Source organism: Stenella coeruleoalba (assembly GCF_951394435.1).
Source record: "Stenella coeruleoalba genome assembly, chromosome: 3".
Lineage (NCBI taxonomy): Eukaryota > Metazoa > Chordata > Mammalia > Artiodactyla > Delphinidae > Stenella > Stenella coeruleoalba.
The window spans coordinates 144,194,351-144,214,922 of NC_137148.1; the positions used below are offsets into that span (position 1 = coordinate 144,194,351).

General features: G+C 51.0%; 1 protein-coding gene across 2 annotated transcripts in view; it reads left to right on the forward strand.

Moving 5' to 3' along the window:
• WWC1 (WW and C2 domain containing 1) overlaps positions 1 to 20,572 on the forward strand; it is a 152,180-nt gene that overhangs the window by 116,012 nt on the left and 15,596 nt on the right. For both annotated transcript variants that reach the window (XM_079917855.1, XM_079917856.1), the window contains exons 10-17: positions 955 to 1,044; positions 1,849 to 2,384; positions 6,105 to 6,213; positions 6,613 to 6,693; positions 7,364 to 7,450; positions 8,662 to 8,854; positions 14,339 to 14,491; positions 15,131 to 15,222. In XM_079917855.1, coding sequence (XP_079773981.1) covers positions 955 to 1,044; positions 1,849 to 2,384; positions 6,105 to 6,213; positions 6,613 to 6,693; positions 7,364 to 7,450; positions 8,662 to 8,854; positions 14,339 to 14,491; positions 15,131 to 15,222 — 1,341 coding nt within the window. The remainder of the gene's footprint in view (positions 1 to 954; positions 1,045 to 1,848; positions 2,385 to 6,104; positions 6,214 to 6,612; positions 6,694 to 7,363; positions 7,451 to 8,661; positions 8,855 to 14,338; positions 14,492 to 15,130; positions 15,223 to 20,572) is intronic.

The window sequence follows — 20,572 nt, forward strand, 5'->3', positions numbered from 1 at the left end:
TCTCTGGAACCACTCTTTTCAGCTCCTTGGCTGACTGTTGCCCATCCATTCAGCCTTGGGATGACAGACTCAGCGCTCAGTCCTGGACCCTCCTTTGTTTTCCTTCTGTATTTTACCCTAAGATGGTGCATTCATTTGTTAGGGCTGCCAAACCAAAGTTCCACAAACTGGATGACTTAAACAATGGTAATTTATTTCCTCACAGTCCTGGAAGCCACAAGTCCAAGGACAAGGTGTTGGCAGGGTTGTTTCTCCTGAGATCTCTCTCCTTGGCCTGTGGATGGCCATCTACACATGGTCATCTACTGTGTCTTCACTTGGTCTTCTCTCTCTGCATGTCTGTACACAGCGTAGGGAGGGATGGTGGGGTGGATTCCTAATTCTGCCAGTAACTCTCTAGCTTTAAGTAAACTATTTAACTCTGAGAGCCTCAGTTTTCTCGTATATAAAGTGGTTAATGGTTAAAAAAAAAAAATGGCGCAGTGGTTGAGAGTCCGCCTGCCGATGCAGGGGACACGGGTTCGTGCCCCGGTCCGGGAAGGTCCCACATGCCACGCAGCGGCTGGGCCCGTGAGCCGTGGCCACTGAGCCTGCACGTCCGGAGCCTGTGCTCCGCAACGGGAGAGGCCACGACAGTGAGAGGCCTGCGTACCGCAAAAAAAAAAAAAAATTCTTACTATGCAGGGTTATTGTGCAAATGATTTAAGGCAATGTTATAAGTTTCCTAGTCAGCCCCTGGTATATAGCAGGTGATGCATATAGCAGTTACTATAGGATTATACGTAGAGGCCATACCTCTCCAAACATCATAATATAATGCCTCCAGGAAGTTCTTGTGTGTGCGTCTGTGGGTCTGTGCGTACATCTCCGTGAGCCCATGCCTGTGATTCCTCTTATGGGCAGATGGAGGCGGGTTCCCTCCGAGCTCCCCACTCATGCCTTCTCTCCCTTCAGGTTGAAGTTAAACAGTAAGAGGAACCAGCTGGTGAGAGAGCTTGAGGAAGCCACCCGGCAGGTAGCAGCTCTGCACTGCCAGCTGAAAAGGTGAGTAGTAGGCAGTGGGGTGAGCGCTCCCCTGGGCACGGCCATATGCAGGCGTCCCGAGGCAGCCCAGCCCAGCTTCTGCCCTTCACGTGTCCTCCATGGCCTGAGCGTGCCCGTTTAGAAGCAGAGCAGGCAGACGGATGATCTGGGGGACTCGTTCTGGTGTGGCTGGGGGCAGGGCCCTTCACCTCCCCAGACCACAGCCTCCTTGGTCCTCTGACAACACAACAGAAGGCCCCAGTTGGGTGCTAGTGTGTCTTGTTCACGTCTCTCCAGCCCACTTGCACAACGCAGAGAGGGTAGGCCTCAGGCTGGGGCCTCGGTAGGCAACGTGGCTGGAATTTTATCACAACATTCTGTTCTCATCAAATATTTTTAACAGTTGACAATGCTTTTCAGATTACACTTAGGATATAACGTTTCCTTTTTCAGAAAACTATATTAACGTGTAAAAAGTGAGTTGAGTTAAAGGAAAATATTAAGCGGCATTATTGGGGGTTGCATTCAGATATGGAGAAATATGCAAATGGAATGCCCCTGGTGGAGGTTTGAGAAACAGAGATATTGAGGAGAAAGTGGACTTTTAAGGCAGCTGGCTTGGGTTCGAATCCCAGCTCTGCCAGCTCGTAATTATGTGGCCTTCTCGGGATATCCTCTTTAGTGAAATGGGGATGCGTGGTCCACCCTGGAGACTGTCAAGAGGGTCTGATGAGGTGTTGCATTCTCAGTGCACGTGGTGCTTTTCGGGGGAAGTTCGGGGCAGCCCACCCACTCTGTGTCCTCGCCTTCCCTCCCCTGCCCCAGCCTCTCTGGCAGCATGCAGAGCCTGTCCTCGGGCAGCAGCCCCGGATCCCTCACGTCCAGCCGGGGCTCCCTGGCCGCCTCTAGCCTGGACTCCTCCACCTCAGCCAGCTTCACCGACCTCTACTATGACCCCTTCGAACAGCTGGACTCGGAACTACAGAGCAAGGTGGAATTCCTGCTCCTGGAGGGGGCCACGGGCTTCCGGCCCTCGGGCTGCATCACCACCATCCACGAGGACGAGGTGGCCAAGACCCAGAAGGCAGAGGGGGGCGGCCGCCTGCAGGCCCTGCGCTCCTTGTCCGGCACTCCAAAGTCCATGAGCTCCCTGTCCCCCCGTTCCTCGCTCTCCTCCCCATCCCCGCCCTGCTCCCCTCTCATCGCTGACCCCCTCCTGGCTGGAGACGCCTTCCTGAGCAACCTGGAGTTTGAAGACCCCGAGCTGAGTGCCACTCTTTGCGAACTGAGCCTTGGCAACAGCACCCGGGAGAGGTACCGGCTGGAGGAACCCGGAACAGAGGGCAAGCCTCTGGGCCAAGGTACAGGGCACCACATCCGGAGGGCGGGAGCCTCCAGGAGGGAGGAGGGTGGGAATTGTGCTCGGGTCCGAGTTCCAGACCCCAGTGATAATTATGGGCAACGTGGTTTTGGGTTTTTTTAAATTAATTAATTAATTTTATTTTTGGCTGCATTGAGTCTACGTTGCTGCGCGTGGGCTTTCTCTAATTGCGGTGAGCGGGGGCTACTCTTTGTTGTGGTGCCCGGGCTTCTCATTGCAGTGGCTTCTCTTGTGGCGGAGCACGGGCTCTAGGTGTGTGGGCTTCAGTAGTTGTGGCACACGGGCTCAGTAGTTGTGGCTCGCGGGCTCTAGAGCGCAGGCCCAGTAGTTGTGGCACACGGGCTTAGCTGCTCCGTGGCATGTGGGATATTCCCCGACCAGGGCTCAAACCCACGTCCACTGCATTGGCAGGCGGATTCTTAACCACTGCGCCACCAGGGAAGCCCCTATGGGCAACATTTACTGACTGCTTTCTATATGCCAGATCTTTACATGGTATATTGATTTATTTATTCATTCAGTAGGTATTTATTATGTGTTTACTGTGGTCTAGGTCTTGAGCGAAGGGTTTTCCATGGTGGGTTCATTCATGCAACAGCTATTAAGTACCTCCTGAAACTAAATGCCAGGTCCTGTGCTAATGGGTGTACATGGATTCATTCATTCTTTCATTCAGCTGATATGCCATGTGGGTTAGTCACAAGGATACAGCGTGGAGGACAGACAAGGTCCTGGTTCCCGTGAAGCCTACATGCAAATGAAGGCACAGACAATAACTGTACAAGCAGACCAATAAAAGCGCTAGGAAGAAAATAAAACAGGGCAGGGCTTCCCTGGTGGCACAGTGGTTGAGAGTCCACCTGCTGATGCAGGGGACGTGGGTTCGTGCCCCGGTCCGGGAAGATCCCACATGCCGCGGAGCGGCTGGGCCCATGAGCCATGGCCGCTGAGCCTGCGCGTCTGGAGCCTGTGCTCCGCAACGGGAGAGGCCACAACAGTGAGAGGCCCGCGTACCGCAAAAAAAATAAATAAATAAAACAGGGCATGTGATGGAGCCTTTCAGGTTGGGTTAGGGCTGCCAGTTCAGATTGGGTGGTGAAGGAAGGCGACACTTGAACGGAGCCTTGAGCAGTGAGAGGGAGCCAGCCTTGGGAGAAGCAAGAGCAAAGTCTCTGAGGCTGGAGCAAGGGGCTGCAAGAGGGGCCAGAGGGAGGAGATCACCAACAAGGCAGAGAATTGGGCAGAGTACGGGTTGTGTAAGGTAAGGAGTTTACGTTTTACCCTCATTGCAGCAAGGATCCGTGTGACTGTTTGAAGCCAGGGAATGATATGACTCCCATTCTGATGGGAGTGATAGTCAGAAAAGAGCATTATGGTGTGGACTGAGATTCAGGTCGGAAGCTGATGATGACAGCTAAGATTTATTACAAGAAAAATCTTTATCTTTAGCAGCAACCACATAATAAATTATAATAGTTAAAATTCATTGGGGTGCATTATGTGGTGAGCAATGTGCTTTATATGATGAAATAGGTTACTTCCATTATACCCATTTCACAGATGAGGAAACAGAGGTTCAGAGAGGTGCTTCCCCAGCAGGTGGGGAAGCAGGGATTGGAATCTGGGTGTTTCTGACCCCAGAGCCCAATCTCTTTATCATCGTGCTCCCCTTAGGACATGAGGCAGCTCTGTGTATTCATTCCTAAGACACTCCTGGTGCTTGCTGATGCCATCATGCCTATGGTATGAAGGTCAGGACTGAGCAGGGTGATTTATCAAGTTCAGGTGTGCAAGATAACAGGCACCGTTAGGCGTACTTACTCACATAAGCCTCACAACACCACTATGAGGTGGGGGCTATTATTATCTTCCTCTTACAGACTGAAAGGAATGAGACTCAGCAAGGTTAAGTGACTTGTCCAAGGTCATTGTCACTGCTGTGAAGCGGTAGAGTCAGGACTGGCTCTAGGACCACCTGCCCAGAACCCACAATGAGCCACGTGCCAGCTCTGTCGGCAAAGGGCTCCTGGTCCTGGCTCCCGTGAGGCCAGCTAGAAGCTCAACCCACTTCAGCCGTCACCTCCAGGAATGTGTGGGAGGGCTGCCGCTGCACCCGGAGCTATCAGTTCCTTCGTGTGCAAGGGCCAGTGGGAGCAAGGGGGAAATGATGAGGTTTCCCAGTTAATTAAAGGCTCTGCTGGGTGCATGCCAGCCGCTTCCTTAGAAGAGGAGCTGAGAGATCCCTGGGGCTCCCTCACCGGGAAGGGAGTCTTGCTGAGTGCCCTCAAACAAAAATAAAAACAGGCTTCCTCAGCCGGTGGCAAGCTGCAGAAAATTGTTCCCTGGAGAGGAGGGGTGTGCAGGTGGTACCCCTAACAAGGTTCAAGAAGCGTTCCCGGCGCTCCCTGTCTAAAGGCTGCGATAAGCTGGATCGGGGATGCTGGGACCCCAACCGAGTGCAGGGAGCGACCCCCATCCCCCTGCCTCCCGCCACGACGTTCGTGCAGCTTGGGGGCCAGAGCCCGCTCGCGTCTCAGGTCGGCGTTTCTTCATGCCACCTCCAGAAGCGTTCCCCGCTGCCAGATGATGCCGGGCTGAGCCCAGACACTAAGCAGGTTATGCGATTAGTGCCACTGTTCAGTCAGCAGACAAATTAATCTCCTTAAGTGGTTTAGTGGAGGGTGGAGAGGGGTGGGTCCGAAGGCAGGAGATCTCCAGGGCTGCAGCAGCAGACGTGGGACACAGGCTGGGAAAGCCACGCCCACATGGCCCCTTGGCTTCTCCCAGGCTCACTGTCACCATCCCCATCCCCAGCCCCTTCTCCAGTCTGCCCACCCCCCGCCCATGTGCCTGGCACACAGGGAAGTGCTGGCCGTGAGGTTGAAGCCCCTGAATCTGTCCTTCCCCTGCTGCGCGGAGGTCAGGAGCTGTCCTATTCACCTTAGTAGCTCTGAACTTAGCAGTGGACCTGGCACACCGTCAGCGCCCATTACTTGGGGAAGGAAGGAATGTGCAGTGTGTGCTGAATGCTTGGGCCTGAGCCCCGGGTAGAGACTTCTGAGGGCCTCTGTCAAGGGCAGGGGAGATGGGCTGAGTTAGGAATGGAATGGGATAGGCGAGTAGGACAGCCAGTACTTACGTCCTTCCCTTCCTCCTCCTCTTGCCCCTCCCAAGGGGGTCCGGGGGCTGTTATTTTGCCCCAGGTGTGTAGGGATCGATCTAGAAGACATCGCTGTAGTGATGGGAGTGATAGTCGTAGTAGCTAAGGATGATGGTACTGACTTTTCTAGAGCACTTCCCCTGCACCAGTCTCTGTACTAAGGACTTCCCTTTATCATCACATCCAGTCTTCCCAACAGCCCTGCAAGGCAGGTATTATTATCCCCATTTTACAGATGAGGAATGCAGGGCTGAGAGGGAGTAAATCAGTGTCCCACTGTCATGAAGCAGTGTGTGGCAGAACTGCGATTTGAACCCAGGTGTTCTGGCTCTGGAGTCTGAGACGTTAAACACAGAATCACATGCTACCCTTTCCTTCACCGCAAAAAAAGGCAGGACCTTGCTGTCAGGTTCAGAGGTGGCTGGATTTTGGCGGGACCATGTTGGGACAGTGAGGGGATCAAAAGATGTATTGTGACGACAGTATCCTGATGTCTAAACCCCGCCTTGCCATCCTTCCTTTTTTCCTCTCTTCTCCCAGCTGCGAATAAGGCTCAGGGGTGCGACCTGAAAGTGGCCTGTGTCTCAGCTGCGGTGTCGGATGAATCCGTGGCCGGGGACAGTGGTGTGTATGAGGCTTCCGTGCAGAGGTGGGTCCCTGAGTCTTGGGAACTCTGAGTATGCAAGGCCCGGGCCTCCTCAGGTGTGTGGGAGGGACCCCCAGGAGGGTGGTGCTGAAGAAGCAGACTGCTTCTCCTCCCGGGGCTGGAGAGACTTCACGTTTGGGAGACTGCTAGTTCCTCAATTGCCATTACGGGTGTATGGCTAGAGGAGCAAGTATTAGAGAAAGCGCAGCTGCTGCTTCAAGAGAGGGATCCGGAGTAGTTGTGGGCAGGCAGGGTCCACAGGGAGGCTGAGCAGACCCAAACCTTCCTCCTTGAGGACCCAGCTTCTCCCTCCCAGAGAGAACCCTGTCTCTGGAAAATGACTTTGGCCCCTGGTCACTACAGGGAAGCCTGACTCTCTTTCTTTCCTGTGTTGCTTTCCAGACTGGGAGCCTCAGAAGCCGCTGCTTTTGACAGTGACGAGTCAGAAGTAGTGGGTGCAACCCGGGTTCAGATCGCCCTGAAGTAAGTGGCAGGGAGGGCGGGGCAGAGGGGCGTGGTCTGTGCGGGGTCTCCTCCTGGCCTGCAGCGTCTGCAGCATTTACCCTCACAGCTGCCCAGCGAGGCAGGCAGAACCAGCGGGACCTGCTGGCAGCTGTGGGCTCCTAACTAAAGGGGGTGGAGTGGGGGGGGGGGTCTCTTTCCATGCCTCCCAGTTCCCCATTTCACAAAAGAGAGAAAACAAGGTTTGAAGACTTCGTAACTTGCCCGGATTCATTGAGCTGGCCGGTGGCAGAGCCAGGCAGGGACCGAGACCTCCTGCCTTTTGGTCTGTTTGGTCGTTGTTGCCACGGCTTTGGTCTTATCATCTCACCTGGACCGAAGTCAACCCCTGGGGGCTGCAGCCCAGCTCTATTGTTTTCTCTTGATGCAGGTTGGCCCCAATATTTTTTAAACTAGGAATTAACTGCCGGTGTTTAAATGTCAGGACGTTTTCTACAACCTCTGGCTTCTCTTTAAAAATTCAGACCGACAGCTCTGGACCTGCATCCCTGCATGGCAGCAAACACTGGGCCTGTGCTTCCCAGCTCACCGCAGTCCCCAGAGCAGCCAGCAGCCGCGTCTGTGATTATTAAGGGAGAGAGAGAGAAATGCGTTGCTGACAGGTGCTCCGTGTGCCCCCTTTTCATTTCAGGTACGATGAGAAGAATAAGCAGTTTGCAATATTAATCATCCAGCTGACCAACCTCTCTGCTCTGTCGCCGCAGCAAGACCGGAAAGTGTGAGTGTGTAGCTGACGGGCTGTATGTTATCCTCTCCCGCTCTGCGCCCATCCCGGGGGACGCTCTCCTGCTCTGTTCTGCTCCAACAACAGGCCCCGTAAACCTCTGTGGGTATTTAGTGCCCACGACCGTGATGCACGGTGTCAGTGCCGTGAACGTGGATGCAGGCAGGGCAGCAAACACGCTCTCTCTAAAGAGGAGCGCCCCAGACAGCTTCAGACCTTCCGCATACGCGTCCTGAGCCCCCACCAGGTGCCAGCACTAGGGAGGGGGTGGCGAGCAAACCTCCGCCCTTGTAAACTTGAAGCCTGATGAAGAGGCAAGTCACGGCCTCTTTCATCTGCTCTAAGCTCCAGTATTCCACGCAGAAGGAGCCGGGCCCGCCTTTCTGAAGAGCCGGCTCCCATCATTGTGCTTCTCTTGGCAGGTAGTGATGGGTGTTACCTTACAGTTGATGATACAGCAAAGACCTGCGCTGTCTGCCTCCCAGCTCGGTCCTGTGCAGACCGGGTTTATGATTCATTGAGCCCGTCTGCCTACATGTTCCTCCTTTGCTAGACCATAGGCCTTGAGGGCAGCAGCAGGAGCTTATATTTCTGTGGCCTGCACCCAGCCAGCGTCTGGGGTGTGACACGTGGGAAGGAGGAAAGCGGGCCGGAAAACAGGCAAAACAGAAGGAAGACAAGATTGACTGGACGCTGGACTTGTGTGCAGTCTTCGCTGTTACAAACAGGGCCGGGATGAATAACCTTCTGTGTAACTCACTGGTACTTGTGCAGCAGTATCTGTGCCTAGAAGCCAGCTGTCTGGGTCAAAGGGTGAATGCATATGTACTTTTGTTAGGATGGTCACCTTCCCTGCCGCCCGAGTTGTGGCATTTTGCCCTCCTACCAGCGGTTGTGTGAGTATTCCTCAGTGTTAACAAGCAGCCGCTCAGATCCTTCTGTTCACAACAGTTTGCACACCGTTGGCCTCAGGCTCCACAAGCTTTGAGGGTCTCATGATTGGGGGATTCAGTAGAAGGAAAAGCAGCACATTGTCCTTGGGGCCCCTATGCATCCCTCATGAATAACTGCATAACTACTGGAGAAATTACAAACTCTTGTCCGCTGTTGTTTCCATGGGGATTTGCAGCAGCCGTTTAGCCTAACACCTGAGCCCCAGAGCCGGGCTGACCTGACCCAGGCTCTCCTGTGTTCTGTCCCTCTAGGAACATTCGCGTGGCTATCCTTCCCTGCTCCGAGAGTACCACCTGCCTGTTCCGGACCCGGCCTCTGGACGCCTCGGACACCCTGGTGTTCAACGAGGTGTTCTGGGTGTCCATGTCCTACCCAGCCCTTCACCAGAAGACCTTAAGAGTCGATGTCTGCGCCACCGACAGGAGCCATCTGGAGGCGTGCCTGGTGAGGACTGTGTCTGTCTATCTGTGCAGCCTTCTGTCCTTCTGGGAATTGGTCCATCTTGCACTTCAGGAAGAAGGCTTGGAGAAACACAGCTTGTGCTGTCAGCCCAGCCTTTCCTGGGTTCTAGGCAGGGGCTCTTCCACAGATGAACGGCGTTGTTCCCAGACTTATTGAGAGCAGGGGAAGGGGGAGCGGGGAGCTCCTTTTTCTGCCGTGGAATTGCAGCGCCACATCCCTTGTGCCTGAGGCTGAGTCACCAGCCTTCCCCACTGTGTGGCCTAAGACTCTTTAATTCTGTCTGCTTCCTTATCTGTAAAACCAGCTCACACTGGCTACCTCACAGGTGGTTCTCTGAGGGTTAAATGAAGCACTAAAGCAGTGCCTCTCGAACTTTCATGTGCACGCAGGTTACCTGCGGCTCTGGTTAAAATGCAGATTCTGATTCAGCAAGTCTGGGTGGGCAGGCAGCAAGATTCTGCATTTCTGTCAAGCTCCCCAGTGATGCCAGTACTGCTGGTCCCCGGAGCAAGGATGTAAAGCAAAGTGTCTGCATACGCTAGGTCTCACGGGAAATCAGTTCCCATCCCTTTCCTGCTTGGCTAGGGTTCATAACAGCGTCATTGCCGTGTATGTTGTTGTTACTGCTCACAGTGATGCAATAGCTTGTGTCAACTGGATGCAATTTATATGCTGGGCTCTGAGCTAAGCTCCTTACGTGTATTATCTCTGTTGATCCTCACTACCATCTTGTAAAATAGGTAACTGTTACACCAGTGAGGAGACCGAGGCACAAAGAATTTTCCCAAGGTCACACAGTCAGGAAGTGGCAGGAACAGAGTTAGAACCCAGGCAGGTCCACCCATGTCAGACCCTGGATGTTTTCTGTGTGCCAGCACAGCGCTCCCTGGAGCCCCCAGGTGGGATGGTGACTGCAGGGTTTGGCAGGCAGGGTGGGTGCTGCTGAAGGATGGAGCGGAAAGCTTTTCCAGATCCAGGCTCCAGGGAGTTCCCTGGTGGCCAGTGGTTAGGATTCCAGACTTTCACTGCGTGGCCTGGGTTCAATCCCTGGTTGGGGAACTGAGAAAACCCACAAGCTGCACAGTGCAGCCAAAAAAAAAGCGCATATATATATATATGTGTGTGTATATATATATATATATACACCTAGATAGATAGATACAGACACACATACCTGTGTGTATATATATATATATCTACCTAGATAGATAGATAGATACAGACACACACACACGTGTGTATATATATAAAAGGATAGGGCTTCCCTGGTGGCGCAGTGGTTGAGAGTCCGCCTGCCGATGCAGGGGACACGGGTTCGTGCCCCGGTCCGGGAAGATCCCACATGTCGCAGAGCGGCTGGGCCTGTGAGCCATGGCCGCTGAGCCTGCGTGTCTGGAGCCTGTGCTCTGCAACGGGAGAGGCCACAACAGTGAGAGGCCCGCGTACCGCAAAAAAAAAAGGATAGAATTTTTATTTATTTATTTATTTTATTTATTTATTTTTGGCTGAGTTGGGTCTTTGTTGCTGCGCGCGGGCTTTCTCCAGTTGCAGTGAGCGGGGGCTACGCTTCGTTGTGTTGCGCGGGCTTCTCATTGCGGTGGCTTCTCTTTTTGCAGAGCACGGGCTCTGGGTGCGCGGGCTTCAGTAGTTGTGGCTCGCGGGCTCTAGAGCGCAGGCTCAGTAGTGGTGCTGCACGGGCTTAGTTGCTCCACAGCATGTGGGATCTTCCCGGACCAGGGCTCAAACCCATGCCCCCTGCACTGGCAGGCAGATTCTTAACCTCTGTGCCACTAGGGAAGCCCCAAGGATAGAATTTTTAAAATAAAAATGAATAAACAATCCAGGCTCCTCCAGTGAAGCGTTTCCTTAGCCCCGAGCATTCCTAAATGAGAAGAGACTCAATCCTTTTTCTTCTCCTAATTGGATGCCTTTTATTCCTCCTTCCTAATTGATGTCTGGCCATTGCTGGTTGCCATGGCAGCAGCCAAAGCGCTCATCCCGCCGTGGCTTGTCTCCGTCCACGGCCAACGGGAAGCCTCTGTTCCCGTGTCCCGTGGGGACGTGAGTGTTAGGCTGTTGTGTATTGGTGGCTGGAGGAGGAAAGGAAGTGAGACAAGAGGAGGAAGGGCCATAGGCTCCCAAGCACAGTCTCCCCGCACTGCTGGGTTTGTGGAATCCCTGGTCTGTTTTGAGCCATTTAACCAGCCGGGCAAGGACAATAGTACCCATCCTGAGTAGTGTCTGCGTGTCTAGTACTGGGCTAAGAACTTTGTGTGCAGTATCTCATTTAATCCTCACGACAGCCCTGGGAAGCAATATTAGGATTATCTCCATCTGACAAATAAGGGATCAAGGCCCAGAAAGGCTAATTAACCGGCTCAGATCATCCAGCGAGTAGGTAGAGAAGTCTGGATTTGAACAAGGATTCCAGCATCTTGACGTGTCATCATCACACTATCCTACTGGATTATGGGTTTGGATGAATACTGCCTTCCCCAATATCGTGGGCAACAGTTCCACCAAATGCTTTAGGGTGGCATCGCAGGAGTCACAGGCTTTCCAGCCGGATCCTGGTTACTCAGGCCCTGACTGTGCATGTTCTGTAAAGACAGCCCTCTGCCCAGGCCCCACTCATATCCCATGTCTCATCACAACCGCCCCCTTGCCCCTTTCTCACTTTGCCATCCCCACTTGGCAAAAACCCAGCCCCATCAAAGTGAACCCTCCCCTCCTCTCCACCTGTGCAATTGGAGCAAAACGCACACACCACCGCCCTGCAGTACCATTTTAAAATCGTGGTCACGAACCTCCCGTGAGCCCTCTTGCTGCCCAGCGTTTATACTGTGTCTCCCTGGACCACTTACTGTCTTGCTTGTCTCAGTGACAAATTCTTATCCTCTCCTCTCTCCTTGCCCTTACTCTCCCTCCACTGAGGCCCTCCCTTCACACCCAGTTCTGGAAGAGTAGAAGGAACCCCACAGCTGCCACGCCGCATCTACCTGTCCTCGTGGGCTCTGCTGTTCTTCCCGGAGCTGAGGATGCACCCTCCCCACTCCCATCTAGGGCCATCCTCTCTCAAGGGCGTCACGCCAACCGTTACTCTTTTGCTCTCTCCTGTGTCTCCAGTTTTCCCTCCTCACTGGATCTGGCCTGTGAGTATGCCAACATACTGTTATTTCTCCCCTGCTTTCAAAAAAATTTTTTTAACCCCATTTCTTCCTCCCGTTACTACATTATTTTTTTCCTTTGCTCTCTAGCAACGCGTAAAAGAGGTGTATGTGTTCTCTCTGTATCTCAGTCCACGTGGGCTTTTGCCCTCATCGTTCCACCAAAAATGTGCTCATCAGGGACCTCCTTGTGGCTAAATCCGGTGGCCGGCTCTCCATCCTTGTCCCTCTTGGCCTGCCTACAGCGTCTGGCACAATTGCTCACTCCATCTTCCTCAGCATCCTTTGCCCTGACGTGGCTTCCCAGACCGCTCGCTCTCCTGGCCTTCTTCCCCCATCACTGGCCTTCTCTGTCTGTCTCCTTTGCAGATTCTTACTCATTTCCCTGACCTCTCTCTGTTTGAAGGCCGCAGAGCTCAGGCCTTGCTCCTCTCCCCTTTTCTACTTGGCGTGCACTGCTTCAGTGATCTCGTCGTATCCCCTGGCTTCGAACACCATCCCATGTGATGGCGCCCTCCTGGGCCTTTCCACTCTTCTCGGCGTTGTATGTCCGCTGCCGGAATCCACATCTCCTCTTGCATGTCCAGTAGCCATCACCAGTGCTGTGTCCACAAGCACGCCCCTGATCTTTCCTCCCGTGTCTTCACTGTCTCAGCTGAAGGCAACCCCATTCTTCCACTGCCCAAGCCAGAGACATCAGGGTCATCCTGGACCCCATTCTTCCTCTCATACCCCACCTCCAATCCTTCAGGACCTCCTGGAAGGTCTGCCTTCAGGAGATCCCCAGATTCCAACCACTTCTCTCCGTGCTCCTGACCTACTACCACCTCTCGCCCAATGGTTGCAGAATCCCCCACTGGATCCCCCTGTTTCTATTCTTGCTGCCCTTCGTCTCCTTTCAACACGGTAGCCAGGGGCATCCTGTTAAATTGCAGATGACTGCATGCCACTCCTCTACTTTGAAGCCTTAGGATGGCGTCTGTCTCCACCCAGAGTCAACACCTGGGCCTTTGCCTGGCCCCCCAGGCCCTCCAGGGTCTGCTCCTTGTCATCTCTTGGATTTTATCCCCAAGACTCTTCTTCCAGCCTCCTTTTACCCCTTGAATACACCCGCACGCCCCCTTCCCCAGCGCTTCGCACTGCTGTCCTCTGTAACCGGAATTCCCTTCTCCCGGGTATTGATGGGCAAATCTCACTCCCTCCCCTCATTCTGATCTTAACCCGAAGGTCACCTTCTATGTGACGACTTCCTTCCACCCTATTTAAAATCACATTGCCCCCTCCACTCTCTTACCCCCTCCTCTCCACTTTCCCTGTATTATTTTCTCTGCGGCACTTTACATCACCTCATATTCCTCTATATCATAGGTATTAGGGTACATGTCATTTTCACATTTTATCCCCTGTGAAATCAAGATGCAGTGTATACTAGATGGCAGGTCATAGTCTAATTGGCAACTGTTTTACTTTCTTAGTGGTACATGAAATAATAATACACTTCATAATCGATGGCATCTTAGACTCTATGAGACACAATATAGAAGTTACTTACTGATTATCTGATTCCCCCAGACTGGAATAGAAGCTCATGAGGGCAGGGATTTTTCTCTGCCTTAAATCCTTCCATATCCACAACACCCAGAACAGTGCCTGGCACACAGAGGCTCCTCGGAAAATGGGTGTGTGTTGAATAAACGAATGAACAAATGCATAAATGCCATCAGAGTGCGTCCAGTTTACTGAGGTAGACCATTCGCGCCTATGAGCCGGCCCAAAATTGCCTGTTATCTTGTTGGAATTAATGTAGCCTGGAGAACTCTCTACATCACTACCTAGGGATCTTCCTTATGTTTTGTACATAGCTGTGTAATATTCCACCCTATAGATATATTACAGTTTAGGCCTCCAGTCCCCTGTTTCTGGAGCTTTGAGTTGTTTTCCTTGACATCAGTCCTGGTCATGATGTTTTCTGACTCTGACACCAAAAGCAAAAATCAACAAGTGGAACTACCTCAAACAAAAGCTTCTGCACAGCAAAGGACATCATCAACAAAATGAAAAGGCAACCTACTGAATGGGAGAAAATGTTTGCAAATCATGTATCTGATAAATATTTAAAGAACCCATACAACTCAATGAAAGAATAAGTTAGTGAACAAGTGAGTTATTGGAAAATGATCAGCACCTAGCCATTTCTTCCTCCCAGGAAGCTTCTGTCTCACCTGGAGTGGTGTTTTGCATACTGCCCCCAGAGTACCTTGTCACCCCCTGGTTGTGCTTTTTTTCCCATTCTCCACAGGGAGGCGCCCAGATCAGCCTGGCTGAGGTCTGCCGGTCCGGGGAGAGGTCGACTCGCTGGTACAACCTCCTGAGCTACAAATACTTGAAGAAACAGAGCAGGGAGCCCAAACCAGTGGGAGCCATGGCCCCCATGCCAGGACCTGAAAGCACGGTGAGCTGGGCCACAGCTTTGCACCCTTCTCCTGCACATGCGGCACCTGGCTGGATGGAAGGAAAAGCCTCTCCCTGAATTGGAGATGGCTGGACATCAGAGGTGGAGTAATTATTAGAAGAAACTGAGTCTCAGAGACATTAAATAATTTCCTCAAGTCACACAGGCTTCCTCACCATAGACACCATTCAGTATGAAGACTCTTCCACTAGGAAGCCTTCCCTGAATACAGCCCCCAAGCTAGCTTTGCCACCATGCCTCTGTTCTCAAACATCCAGTACTTATCTCTCTCATAGTCCTTCCCAGATTGTTTTGTTATTGATGGTTTATGGGATGGTCTCCCTGACTACACCATGCTCTCCTTACAGCCGGAGACCTATAATTCCGTCTCATGCAAACACTAAACTTGGCTGTCTTCCAAACTCTGTCTGTACATGCAGAGGTTATTCTCCAGAGAACTGCCAGTTAGAAGAACTGAGGACTGTATTTCCAATTTGTGTGACTCTACAGCAAGACGCTTACCCACTCTGGTCTTCAGTTTTACCCTCCGTTCACTGGGAGGGTGACACACTCTGATTCCTGCCGGGTGGGGCTATGCCCATGGTGTACAGATGGACCCATCAGCCTTTGTCTCTGCAGGATGCCGTGTCTGCTTTGCTGGAACAGACAGCCGTGGAGCTGGAGAAGAGGCAGGAGGGAAGGAGCAGCGCACAGACCCTGGAAGACAGCTGGTAAGTGAGGGTGTCCCTGGGAACTGACCTGGCTTGGACCTGGGCCCAAGGATGAGATCCCCAAATACCAGGGCAACCAACAGAAGTGTTCCTCTGTGGAAACGGAGAACCTCTCTCCCCGTGGGTTCTCTATAGGCAGAAAGGCAGTATATAGTCTGATACAGTAGTTCCCAAAATCCCTTCCCAGTTTGTCATTTTGTGTTCCAGGAATTACTCATGCTAGTTCACATCTAATATTAGAGTTTGTCTTGATGAACTTACATTTATTTTGGTTAAAAAAAAAATTCTTAGGAATCTTTATATTACTAGAAGTGGAAATAAGTATAATTTGTCATAAATTGAAGATTCCTCAGTAAGGAATTGCAGTTGACTGCTAGAAACAGAGAGCAGAAATAATGGGCTTAAACAAGATAGAAGTTTACTTCTTTGTTACTTAAAAAGAAGACTGGGAAAAGGCATTCCAGGGTGCATCTGTCAGCCCCATGATGTTACTGGGAACCCAGGCTCTTTCTGTCATTCTGCTTTGCTGGCCTTATGTGTGACCTCCATCATCAAGGCTGCTAAGCACAGAATGGCTGCGGAGTCACCAGCCATCAGGCAGGCATCAGGAAAGAGGAAAGACAACAGAGTCTTCCTGCGTGCCTTGTAACCAAGGAGCATTCCTGAAAGTCCCACCCAGCAATTTCTACTTGCTTCTCATTGGCCAAGCTTAGCTACTTGGCCTACCTAACTGCAAGGGAGACTGGGAAATGAGGTCTCTTAGTTGGCACAAAATTCAGGATTCTGTTACTAAGGAAGAAAGTAGGAACGGATATTGAGTAGGCCATGAGCCAAGTCTGCCTCAGAAGGTAACTGTGGAAGATTAAGCGTAATGAAAATACAACAAGAGTATTCAAGTCTAGCTGGGTATATTGCTTGCCAAGGTTCTAAGACTAAGGTCTCCTCTCCCGTTGTTAAAAAGGAAGGTCAGTCAGTGTTTCAGCAATGTAAAAGACATGCTACTGCCCAAGAGAGACTTTCTCCTTGATGTAAACAGGTCTGAAGGAGAAGTGAACAGGACACAGCTTTCTCACTGTGTGATCAGTGTTCTTTAGTCCCTTGTTTACGCACAGAAGGGTCTTATGACACACTTTAGGAAACAGTGATGTAGACTAGGGTTCAAATCCTAGCTTCATCATTTTTTGTGTAACCTTAGGCAAAGCATTGTTTTTGTTTGTTTGTTTGTTTGTTTGTTTTGTGGTACAAGGGCCTCTCCCTGTTGTGGCCTCTCCCGTTGCGGAGCAACAGGCTCCAGACGCGCAGGCTCAGCGGCCATGGCTCACGGGCCCAGCCGCTCCGCGGCATGTGGGATCTTCCCAGACCGGGGCACGAACCCGTGTCCCCTGCATCGGCAGGCGGACTCTCAACCACTGCGCCACCAGGGAAGCCCCGGCAAAGCGTTTTTAATCTTTGTATTGCAACATAATGTACATACAGAAAGGTTGACTTAAGTGTACAGCTCAGTGAATTTTCGGAAACAGAGCTACCCGTGAATCCAGTGCCCAAATCGAGAAGCAGAGCGTCACTGGCTCTCCGGAAGCCCACACATGCTTAGTCCCTGCCCTCCCCCTCAAGAGCACCCACTCTTAGGCAAGCCGTTCTGACCTTGTCTGATCCTCAGCTGAAAAGTGGGGACATCACTCCGACTGTGTGGGGTTATCAGAAGGGACTGAAGGAAAAGCCACTGATGAAGTGAAAGCGCAAAGCTCGTAGCAGACACGCAAGAAACGGCAGAGATTCTTAGCAGTAACTCGAGGAGCAACACGGATAACTCCCAGCTGGAAATGAGCACAGCCTAGGAACCTTGCCATCTGGAGGAAGTGTGTGTAGTTGTACTTCAGTGCATGTGCTCTGAATGCAGACAGATGTGAATTTGGAGTCTCACTCATCCAACTCCCTGTGGTAGATTCTAGGGCTGGGTGAGGCCTGAGCATCCGTAAGTTTAGAAACTTCCTGGGTAATTCTAAGGTGAAGCCTGGGCTGAGAACCAGGCTCTAACCCTGGTTTCCCTATCTGTGAAATATAGATTTAAGAAATAGCCGCTACCCATGGGGAATTTTGTAGCCTCAAAAAATCACGCATGCTGAGCACTTCACACAGACCCTTACTCACAGGAAGCACTCAGTGACTCTTCTGTTACAGCCCTAGATTATATGTTTGGTCTCACACGAAGCCTTTCCTTAGTATCTTTTACTCAGGGGTGAGCAGGTGTTTTCTGGAAAGGGCCAGATAGAAAACGTCTGCTTTGTGGGCCATACGGACTCTGTTATATCCATTCAACCCTGCCGTCGTAGTGTGAAAGCAGCCATAGATGGTACCTACACCAGCCACCGTGATTCTGTCACTGAAGCTTCATTTGCAGACACTGAAATTTGAATTTCACATCATTTGCGCACACCATGAAATTTCACTCTCTTTTCGATTTTTTTTTCAGCCATTTAAAAATATAAAAACCATTCACAGCTTGGACCTTGCACTGTCCAAAAACAGGCAGTGGGGGCTGGATTTGGCCCACAGGCTGGGCTTCTCTTCCTCCATGTGATAAAGAATAGGACAAGGTTCCTGAATTTTTGTACGTTCGTACGTTTTAGGATTCTCTCTAAATGGTCTCAGTTTCTCTCTTTCCTTCTTTGTCCCACTCCATCTGTGTCTCCCGCTTCCTCTCCTTTCCCTCCCCCCCCACCTCCTTCTCTCTCTCCTCTCTTCCTCCCACCCCCCCACCCCACCCCACCCCCGCTTTCTCTTTCTCCTGTCTTTTTCCCTCCCTCTTCCCTCTCTCTCCTTCTCTCTGGCACACTGCAAAGGTCTGATGCCGGAAATAGGCCCAGGACCTGTCTTCCAAAACCCTGGCACAAGATCAGTGGTTTCCGCCAAATTCCAAGCTTATGTTGAGACTTTTCACGCCATCGCCTAGCAACCACCTTCTGTTCTCTCTCCCTTTGTGGCCCCCTCTCTCCCCACCCCTTGCCATTCAAACTTCCCCAGACACTGACTTACAAAGAGGGCTGGGAATCCCAGAGCTGCTCTACTGGGGTAAATCCATCTGCAGCCCCCTCCCCCCAGACTGGAGGCTTCTTTTGGTCCTGGAATGTTAACTAGCTCTGCTGTGCCGGCTCAGCTCTGGAGTGGAGGGCTCCAGAGACCGGCCCTCAGTTCTCATCTCCTCTCCTTCCCCCTCGGCACCCAAGGCCCAAAGGAGGGGTGCCGTTGTTACTCCCTCCTTTTATTTGTTTAGGTTTCTCTAGTGCATATAATCAGAAGACTCGATCTTTTTTTAAGATCCACAAGCAAAACAAAACTCTTAGAGGATGAGAAAATAGAGAAGAATATAATCACAAACAATGCTAGAGCGAAAACCCTTGTATTTACCTCCTCGGGGACTCGTGTGTGTTTGTCTAGGACAGAGGTTGAGAAGTGGCCTAGCTGGGTCCCAGGGCATGCGTGTTTTATATTTCACCAGGCACTGCAGAATCATTCTCAAGTAAGATTGTCCTAGCAAATGCTCCACCAGCAGTGACCGAGAGTACCCCTCAAGCTACATCCTCTCTGATACAATATAATTGACGAGTATTTAATCAAGAATATGTACGTTCTGTTTTAGCAGATGCTGCTAAATTGACTTCAGAGTATAAATTGGCTGCTCTAATGAACACTCCCCACAGGGATATGCCTTTTTCCCAAACCCTCACTTCATATTATCAGATACATATTTTTAAATTTTTATTGATTTTTGGCCACTTTTCCAAAGGGTGCAAAGATGTGACTCATTGTTTTTCTCTTTACAATTGAGGTTTTTTTTTTTTTTCCCCTTCCTGGAAAATACTTAAATCAGCTTCTTAGTCACAAAGAAGAGACTTCCCTAGTGGTTGAGCGCTTCGTGGAACTGAACAAACTTGGATTGGAAACCTGGCTGCACCCCTGAGTGGCCTGTGACGCTGGACAAGGCCTGCCCACTCTCTGATCCTCCGCTTTTGAATCTGTAAAACAGAGACAAGAGTGTCTTTCAGTGTGGTTGTGAGACCTCCGCGAAGCACCTGCAGTTCATTAAGCCCACAGTCAATGCTGGTTAATGATGTGGCATCTACGCAATCCTCACCAAGGTGCTCCCTGTGAGCACTCATGTTTAATGGCTCTTTTATGAGTAGATCCAGGTGGCTGGGGGGGACTTCCCTGGTGGCGCAGTGGTTGAGACTCCGCGCTCCCAATGCATGGGGCCCGGGTTCGATCCCTGTTCAGGGAACTAGATCCCACTCGCGTGCCACAACTAAGGAGCCCGCATGCTGCAACGAAGGACCCGGCGAGCCACAACTCAGGAGCCCTGGAGCCGCAGTTAAGGAGCCCACGTGCTGCAACAAAGGAGCCTTGAGCTGCAACTAAGGAGCCCACCTGCCACAACAGCCGGTGCAACCAAATTAAAAAAAAAAAAAAGGCCAGTGGGGAGAAGCCCCTCCATAGCGATAGTCCCCATCTAAGTGCCAGGGAGGTTTTCATCGCAGGGCTGGGGACGGAGAGCCAAGATCTGTTCTCCCTGTTGGGAAAATCCTAAGGGAGATTTTGTGTTTATCCACAGTCTCACTGAGCCAGCTAACTAGGTGTCAGATTCTCTGCTTTTGGCTGGAATTCCTCCAGCTCAGTATGGTAATACTGTCTCATGCTGATCAGAAGCCTGGCGGTTATGTATGTCTTTGCAAAGTAAAGATGGGAATGGAGATAAATTACTAATTAACAAATTCCGTCCATTTGTCACACCAACTCCTTCCAACCCTGGAGCCCAAGGAGAAAGGATAATTATGAAGAGTATCACCAAAAATAAAGTCTCTTCAGCAAATGGTACAGCCACCCCATTGGCTATCCATATAGAAAAAAATAAATTTTGAGTACCATGGACAAAAATTAATCTGCAATGGATCATAGAGCTAAACATAAAAGCTGAAACTATAAAACTTTTAAAAGAAACTACCAGAGAAACTCTTTGCAAAGATTTCTTAGGTACAGCATAAAAAGCACAAACCATTAAAGAGAAAAACTGATAACCTGGACTTTATCACAATCAAAGGCTTCTGTTCTTTGGAAGACACCATTTAGAAGAAGAAAAGGCAAGCCAAAGACTTGGAGAAAATATTTGCAAAGGATTCCTATCTAGAATATATAATGAACTCTTACAACTCTGTAATAAAAAGACAGCCCAATTTTTAAATGGGCTGAAAATTCTAACAGACACCTCGCAAAAGAAAATATGTATGGTCAATAAATGCAGGAAAATATTCTCAACAGGAAAGTGAAAAGTTAAACCAGAACGAGATAGGAGTAC